At 38.9% G+C, this 9,421-nt stretch overlaps 1 protein-coding gene across 4 annotated transcripts in view; it reads right to left on the bottom strand.

Moving 5' to 3' along the window:
• Positions 1-3,661: 3,661 nt before the first annotated feature.
• The window catches only part of HPS5 (HPS5 biogenesis of lysosomal organelles complex 2 subunit 2), a 50,957-nt gene continuing 45,197 nt past the window's right edge, over positions 3,662-9,421 (bottom strand). For all 4 annotated transcript variants that reach the window (XM_042456385.1, XM_042456394.1, XM_042456375.1 and 1 more), the window contains exons 22-23: positions 7,040-7,325; positions 3,662-6,425 (exon numbers count right to left, since the gene is read on the bottom strand). In XM_042456385.1, coding sequence (XP_042312319.1) covers positions 6,365-6,425; positions 7,040-7,325 — 347 coding nt within the window. In that variant the 3' untranslated portion in view covers positions 3,662-6,364. The remainder of the gene's footprint in view (positions 6,426-7,039; positions 7,326-9,421) is intronic.

Raw genomic sequence — 9,421 nt, 5'->3', positions numbered from 1 at the left:
CCCAGGCAGCCCTTTCCAAGCGGAGAGACAGAGGGAGGGAGGGGACTCGGCCACGCAGCGCCTCCAGCGGAAACCGCCGCCATTGCAGCCCCTCAGAGGAGGAGGAGGAGGAGGCGCCCTCAGCAGGCCTCGCCCCAAGGCGGCCTCCATGGGCACAAGCACCCTGCCTGGCTGCGCTAAGATTAGGAGAGGAGGAGGAGGGGGAGGAGGATGTTGTTGGCTATGGTTCTTCACAGTAGTATCCCTTGCCTATATATGCCTTCAGGATACACACACACACACACACACATAAACGTATATATACAGACACACCTTCACTGTATGTGTGCGTGTGTGTGTATATATATATATATACGCACACACACAAACACACACATATATATAAACACTCCACTATATGTACACTCGTCCCACCATATTTGCGACTTTGATATTTGTGGATTTGATTATTCACGGATTTGATTAATATGTTCTCTCTAGGAATATCTAGGTCCTCCAGTGCAATTCTATGGTCAACTTTTACCAATAGTTGCACTGAAAGACCTAAAGATTCCTAGAGAGACTACTCTACTAGGGCTTTGTAGCTCCTCCAGTGCAGTTCTATGGTCAGTGTCTGTCGGACATTGACCACAGAATTGCCCTGGAGGACCTAGAGATTCCTAGAGAGGGATCCTCTAAGGTAAAAACGTGGTGTTTTTGTTATTTGAGGTTTTTCCATATTCTCAGGGGTCTTGTGCCACTAACCCTAGCGAATATGGAGGGACAAGTGCATACACACACATATATAGACACACCTATACTATATGTGTGTGTGTGTGTGTGTGTATACACCCACAAATATAGACACTTCACTATATATATGTATACACACACACACATATAAACACTTCACTATATATATGCATACACATACAAACATATATAGACACAACTTCACTATATGTATATACACACACACAAACATAGACTCAACTTCACACAAATATACACACACAAACATATCGACACAACTTCACTATATGTAAACACACACATAAACATATATACAGATACACCTTCACTATATGTGTGTGTATATATACACACAAACATACATAGGCACAACTTCACTATATGTATACACACACACCTTCATTATGTGTGTGTGTGTTTGTGCGCGCACATATATACACAAATATCCACATGCACACTTTCAGGATACACACACGCCTATGCATAAACACACACTTTCACCATATATATATATATAATTTATATTTCCCACTTCTCCCAAGGATCGAAGCGGGATTACATCATTAAAAATACAATACTAATACAAATAGTGACTATAAAATACTTATACTGAATTACAACAATCCTATTAGTTCCTTAAAGTATCTAATCATAAAATAATCCTATAATCATTGTCAAGGGTGGAGCATTTATCATAGTCTTATATAGAATCAGGTGGATCCATCTTAAGTGCTTTCTTAAAAGCATCTAAGGTGGTAATAAGACATGTAATACATACACACACACACCACATACACACACATATGTACAGGGTGACCAGATGTCCTAACCTCAAGGGAGGACAAAGCACCACAAAATGTAGGACATGACCAAACAAAGGCTAAAAATAATCATATAAATGTAAATTTAAGCTTTTGAGTCCTGCTCAAAATGGAGAAGTTCCTCCTGGGCGGAAGGATGAAATGTAGGACATGTCCTTGAAAAGTTGGACATCACACACACTTCATAGGGTTTTCATAGGCAAGGTAGTTAATGGGAGAGGAAAACCCTATGAAATTCATGAGGTCTCCAATGTGTGTGTACACACTTTTAGCATTTGTGTGTTTACAGATTATACAAATGTCTCTGGGAGAGCATTTAATATATAAAAAGAGGGTAAGTGAGCAACTAGGATAGAAAATGAGGGATCCTTTGTTCATGTATTTTAGAATGATTAAATGAAATGGCCATTTAAAAAGCAGCCTTCTATTTATAAGGCTAATGAGGGTGTTTCGGTGCGGGCATGCACATCCTTCTCCCTGCGACTGCGTGTCCTTACGCAAGAGGTCCCATGCCTGTGAGCCTCAATCGGCACGTAGATTTGGGTTCAAAACCGGTCTGTGTGGTCTACATTGTTGCCTCTTTTCCTCACACCTTTTCTGAGAACGACTCTAGCAGTACCTTGTCAGAAACACTCACAATCCCCTCTCCAGGCTGGCTCTGCAACTCCAAACCCTTGGCCTCCTCTCACTCCCCTTGCTCCTTTCCCCCTCAAGATCCCTCACTGGGTCAGGTACTTGGGCCTCAAGGTGACCCCTATGTGGGAACTTCAGTGGCTACACTTCCACTACTGTACGTGGAAGTACTTTGCAAAATCAGGTGGTCTTTAGGTAATTTTTCTGCATGTCACAGAATGGTAATTCACTGTCCTATACTATATCACTGAGTGAGAAAAATACACATACACAAGTCATTCCATTTTCAATGTAGTTCTTTAAAACGTCACAAAAAGTGCATCAGTCTGGGAACTTAAATTTTAATAGGAAAAATGTTTTGCATTTTCTGAACAAAACAAAACAAAGGGTTCTAACAAAAAACGTAAATAGCCAGGATAAATAGAAGAATAACTGAACCCTGGAGCAATATATATATATATATATATATATATATATATATATATATATTTCTAAAAGGGTATAAATACCCCACTGAGAAGTCTGAAAATGCAAAGACTCAATATATAATGATACTAAAAATTTCAAAATTCAAAGCCAGAGTAACTAAACCCTGGAAGAAAAAAGCCAGTAAAATATCAAAAATGGGTACAAACAAACCTCTTTAAAATTATGCAAATGCAGAAAATAAACTGCTAAACAATGTGACTGCACTCAATTCAAAAGTAGCAATTTGTGAGTGCAATCACATTGTGTGAACTGAGGTGATATATTAGTTATATTTTGAATGTTGGCAGGCCACTGAGGAAGACGATAGTCAAAACACATCTGGCCTTGAGTTTTTAATACTACATCAGTAGTATTCCAGGGTTTAGTTACTCTGGCTTTGAATTTTGAAATTTTTAGTATCATTATATATTGAGTCTTTGCATTTTCAGACTTCTCAGTGGGGTATTTATAGCCTTTTAGAAATAATATTGTTTTTTTTGCTCCAGGGCTCAGTTATTCTTCTATTTATCCTGGCTATTTACATTTTGTGTTAGAACCCTTTGGTTTGGTTAGTTTTAGTTTTATATCTTGGGTTTTTTTGGTTTGTCGGGACTTCGGTTGGTTTGTTGCATTTTCTGAACTTCGTCTGGATTCACACTATTCTGAATAACAGTTTTGTTCACTCTGCAAGTGAACAAGAATGCAGAGTTTTTAGAGCACAGCCTATAATCTTAGACTTTGATGCTACAGTCTCCTTAGCAGCAGAAACTCTGCAATAAAAGCAGCAAATCAAGTCTGGTAAAATATTTATCTCTCTTGATTTATATTTGAGGCAGCGGCAATTGTGTAAGTCTGTTTGGGAAAATATTTTGGGGGCAAGGGATGTTGGACGCATATTTGAAAATAGTGGCTTTAGTTTCAGGAATTCTCACTGCACAGATAGAACTTTGTTTTGTCTGTCATATACTAATACAAATACACTATATTATTAAAAATCAAACAAGCGATGGGTAATATATATTAACTTTATTTAATATCAGGTTAGTGAAAACTATAACCAAAGGTATTTGGTTACAAGCAATATTTTAAAGCTACTTTTTAATATGAACAGTGTCTACAAAAGCATATTATTTGCACTGAAATCAATTAAAGATGTAGCAAAATACAAAAGAAAACTTTTAACTGTTCCACATCTGCACAAAATTATATACTACATCCTGTTTGAAAAATATTCCATGAACTCAGTTTGTACATTTCTATCAGTCCTAAACTGCAAGACTTTCTCTCAAAACAAGTGTGAGGTAGTAAGCAATCATTTACACAACAGAGCCCAGATTCAAGAAACGATATGATGAGTCTACTCACAGTAGGATTTCTGAAACCCCCGTTTCTGGAAATAGCCTGCAGAATGTCAATGAAACCCATTCTATATGGCAGATAGGACTCTTTGGATGTTAGCTTAGAAAAATAAGACCTCAAAAAGAAGGCAAATAATCCAATGCTTTGCAAAGCATGAAAAATTAGAACTTCTAAGTACCCTTCTAATAAAACAGTTAACCTGAGGATACAAGAGCATGTAAAATGAAGAGAGGAAGAAATGGAAGCCAGAAGTTGTTATACCCAGTTGTTTTTGGAGGGACTGAGGTTATGGGGGCTCCCTGGTCCTCTACAAACCCAAACCTTCCTAGAAGCATCCAGGAGTCAGAGCTTTGTCATCTCCAATTGTAGCTGGTGCTGGAGGGGACATCAGACTCCCAAAAAGAGATAGGAAGCAGGCTGGTCGACAGGTCCTATTTTATTCACCTCACTTTAAATGAAAAGCTCTACTTAATAAGCACAATGGTGAATGATTTATCACACACACCCCAAACACACTAGTAACCACTCTTTATGGTCCCTGAAAAACTGGGGCCTTCCAACCTATTAAGTGGAGCTTTTTGAAAAAGACATTGGGGCCTGCTTCCAGAAGGAAGAACAGAGAAGCGACTTTGCAAGCACAGAAATAATCTGTACCTTCTTCACACCCAAGCCATTATTAAAAGTAAAATCTCAGTTAAAAAATCCTACAGACTGAAAACCAAATCATATAATATTCTGATTTCAACAGCCAATGATAACCTTAACAGAGTGTTAAGTGGGCTTCAAAAGTACATAATGGCCAAAGGAAACAAATATTGTGTAATGCAACTATAAAATGAGAAGACAGCACCAGCATGAAAACAGTAGCATTCGAGTCTGAGACTGCAATGCTATCCCTGCAAGCAATCCTATGTAGTTTGAGACTGCAATCCTTTGCATGCATAGTTTGGGCATCAGCACCACTGAACAGTAGAACCCACTCTTGAGTAATCATGCATAGAATAATACTGTCATTTTAGCAGGACATAAACAAGACATAAAGCAAAAGATTCCATACTGTCACCCACACCAAATGCTTTACGATGTTTTTAGTGGATTGTTTATGTAATGGGGTAGGGAATTAATCTGCTGTAACACACAAGAATGGTACCAACCATTTAGAATGCTAAAAAGTTCATTTCTAACATATGCAAATACAGGCAGCTCTTCGTATCCGGGGGACTTCTGTTCTGAATCTCCCTGTATCAAAATCTATAGGACCTCAAGTCCCATATTTCCCAATGGCAGTACAGCAACAAGCATGTGCCACCCCTGGGGAGAATGGAGCGGGCCCATTTGCATACTCCAGTCTGCAGATGGCAAGCCTGCAGAAGAGGAGAGCCATCTGTACTGCCTGTATCTGTATTAAACTACTGACATAATCACTTCAGATTCTGAAGTGCTGTGTTTCTTTGGAGGGCTGTGTATACATCTGTCCATCTGTGTGTGCATCTGAATGTGGAAGATTAGATATTTAACATCCTTCCATGGTTAACTGAATGAACAATGCATCAAATCAACAGCTAATGTTACCAGAGTCTTCAATTTAATTTAAAATGCAGTCCTTTTCAGTCTATGTAATGTAAACGTAAAGGCTTATGCAGTTACATACATTCATCTCTGTATAATAAATGGTGAATTGCTTAAAAGTTGGCAGAGGTTTTCCATATTTTTGATGATCATCAGAATTTCAAATGTCTCCATTCCGGACCTCCCACTCGCCTGTGTGGTTGGCAAAATTCGCAGGACCTCAAGTCACATTCTTCCCAATGGCAGTGCAGCCCCATGCACATGCCATCATTGGGAAGAACAGAGTAGGGCCATCCGTGGATACTCCAATCCCTAGATGGCAACCCCACAGGAGAGGCGAGCCAAGCAACTGTAGCAGTAACCCTACTGAACTGGCAGCAATATCATTTAGCATTTTTAATAATGTATGTCAGAATTCAATGGTGTCATTTTGCAAACCTCTGCACTGCCCAAAAATGTGCTTCAGATGGTTTCCCAGTTCTACACAGCTGATCTCGAAGGTGGATCTCGAAGGTGCATGGGGAGGTAGACAGAATCTTCCTTTTGAGTTTCCTTGATAGTACTGCTTTCATTTATGGAAGTATGGCACTGGTGCCAAAGGCCTCCTGATTTCAGTGGCATACATCCTAACAATATATATCTGGTAGAAAAGGGAATTTTATTGCTTTCAGTTTTGAAAGTCTAACACAATTCACCTTTTCCTAGAAAGGAAGGACCTTTCTTGGGAATGGTCCAGTACAGGAAGAACATAATTTTTTATTAGTGTATTCCAGAACTGTTTGCTATGCTTGTTGAGACCATAAGAATCGGTCACATCTTTCCAGCATGGACTGAATCAGGGCTCTGCAACAGAAGGGAAGAGGTAAATAAATAAATATACAGAAAACATACAGAGTTAAACTTTCATAGCACATCATTTCACCAAGCTGACTGACTTGTATTTATGACAAATTTGTCTGCAGATTATCGTTTGTCAGTTCATTAGATGTGTACCTGTCTGCTCCTTTAATGCAATGAGTTAGAAGGAACAGGTGCACTGCAGTGTGAATTATTCCAACTCACTGAGGTGAAGTAATTGTCTCCCTGTGCTGCCCCCAAGGATCTGTACTTCATCCTGATTTACAGTAAACAATGACTTGTACAAATCACCAAAATTTAAATGAAATGTGGTTGCAGAATATAACTTACCATTAACTACAATTAGAAACTTAATCACGAGGGGAAAAGTATGCAAGTCTGAAATTCATATCCAATTATGCATGTTAAATCATGGCTTAGTACTGGAATGGGAATGATGCAGCTCTCAAGATGCTTGATTGTAATGTTTCATTTAGTTATATGGCTAGGGCTGCTGGGACTTGCAGCCCAACAACAATTGTAAGGTCACACAAATCCCATTCCTGGCTTAATAGTATGTCTAGAGACAGCCAAGGAGAGATGCTTCCCACAAGACTTACCTCTGCCTCTTTTCAGCCATTCTTAGTATCTCACAGATCTTGGCAAATCTTTCAGATAATTCATCCATCAGGCCACATTCTTGCAAGAGCTGCAAAGCACTATCTGGGCCACTTAATCTGGCCAACAGGAGAGCCACATTTTCAATAGTAACAGAAGTTGACCAGTCTGGAGTACCATTATTAAAAGTGCCACCATTTTGCACAACAGGCTGGAAGACACTACTGTGATGATTCTTTATAAGGCAAAGAAGGAACTTCCATTCTTCCACTGTCTCTGGAATTGCCCCTAAATATAGGAATAAGTGATAAAGAGTACCATTAACAGTTTAAAAAATCCGATTATACATTATTGAGACGTTTTGATGCTATGAACGTTAAAGTAACTTGATTGCCACATTTATAGGTACCATTAGCGTTCAGAATAACATGATTCTCTCTTTCTATGTTCTGACTTACTTAACAGATTAAACAGATTTTAGTAAATTTTATACTTTCAAGGCAGAATTTGTAGTCACCCTGCTGTACACAGTACTATAGCTATGTATAAATACTAATCATGAACTTTTATTGCACACTAGAGACTATCCCCTCCCCAAAAAGAGAGAGGGGGAGCTGTCTAGCACAAGCATGCTTGCAGAGCTGGCTTCAGTCTATGGACCACACTGTAAAACCCTGAGCTGGGATGTTAAAACTCTTAATGAGATTATACATGAGAGTTTGAGACTGTACAGATTTTTTTTTAATTAGTCAAGCATAGTTTGATACTAGTAGACTTTGTTGCTCATTCTGGGTGCTTTCTTTAACTACTTGTGATATGACCTCTCTTAGTCAAGGAAACCTGAGCAATTAAGGCTGTAGTATTATAAATACTGAGTTCAATGACAAATCTGACTAACTGAACAGGATTTACTTCTGAACAAACCTAACAAAATAATTGAAGAGATGCTGGTTAACACAAACAAGCAAACACTACAAGAACTAAAGCAAAAGAAATACTCACTGCATATATTTAAAATTAGTTGAAATGTTCCCAGTACTGCCCAGTAGTTAATATCCCAAAAGAGATTCCTTCATGTTTCCTGTTTTCTTGCTCCCGTTCCCCACTTTTTAAATCTCAGAAATCTCACCAGCAGTACTTCAGAGAGACCTCTCTAGTTTCTACATCTGTCATTTACTTCATGCATCTTAGGAAGAACATCTTAGCCTTTTCCTGTTGCCTTATCATTTTTCATGGCTCAAGAATTTTAGGAGCGGTGCCTGCAAGAACAGGCTCCTGTTTTCTCACCCTTTTAAAAATAATTTTTGATTAATCATGGCACACACACACACCCTTTTTTTTTGTTTTGTTTTGTTTTGTTTCTAGGAAGCTCCATTTTTGGTATTTTACCTTACATTTTGAATGTACTCTTCTTACATTACACTGTGTCTGAGGAAGTGACAGTTCATAATGAATGTATCTGAGAGAACACAAATCACATATAGGGAAGGGTATAATGGAAAGTAGCCAGCATTTAACGCAGACAGATGGAGAGGGAACAGTAGAGCAAGACCACATTTTGGGTTAAAAATAACACATAAATGCACTGGAAGTGTGTAAATGTGAGATAATGGGGAGGACAAAAAAGCTTACATCAATAGTATGCATTAAAATGCTCTGTTGTGGTGGTGGTTGTGTGCCTTTAAATCATTTCTGATGTATGGTGACCTTAAGGTGAACCTATCACAGGGTTTTCTTGGCATGATTTCTTCAGAGGCGTTTTGCCATTGCCTCCCTCTGAGGCTGAGACAGTGTGACTTGCCCAAGGTCTCTGAAAGTCCTAGTCCAACACTCAAACTACACCATGCTGGCTCTCTTGGGTCTGACTCACAGCAAAACTATCTCCAAGATACACTGGGAAACACAAATCTTTGAAAAAAATCGATATTTGATTAAGGAAGAAATCTTGTGTTCTGTGGGAGGGCTACTAAGGAGACATGGGCTAATGTAGATCTCTGTTCCTGCCACAGGGTTCTGCATGTGGAGATCCTCCCTAAATAACTATGGTGGTACTGCTGTGATCCTGCCAGTAGCATGGCCAAAAGTATGTGGATTCTTTGGTCTCCTTGTTTCCATGGCAAGCAGAATGTGAGAACTTGATACCCTAAAAACTAGTGCAATAAATATCTCCCATTAAAGACAATGGGTGAAGAAAAGAAAAATACAATTTCTGGCCATTTCCTGTTGGGGGGGGGGGACTCTACTTGGCCTAAAATGGCACAGGAGCCTAAAACTATGGCAAAAATGCCACCCACAGTCCTTAGAGGGCATTGAGGGACGTTTGGGGCAAAAAAGAAAGAAAGAAAGAAAGAAAGAAAGAAAGAAAGAAAGAAAGAAAGAAAGAA

This window comes from Sceloporus undulatus, chromosome 1 (assembly GCF_019175285.1).
Source record: "Sceloporus undulatus isolate JIND9_A2432 ecotype Alabama chromosome 1, SceUnd_v1.1, whole genome shotgun sequence".
NCBI lineage: Eukaryota > Metazoa > Chordata > Lepidosauria > Squamata > Phrynosomatidae > Sceloporus > Sceloporus undulatus.
The sequence above is the reverse complement of the archived record's forward strand: the minus strand, read 5'-3'. Positions and strand labels throughout refer to the sequence as shown.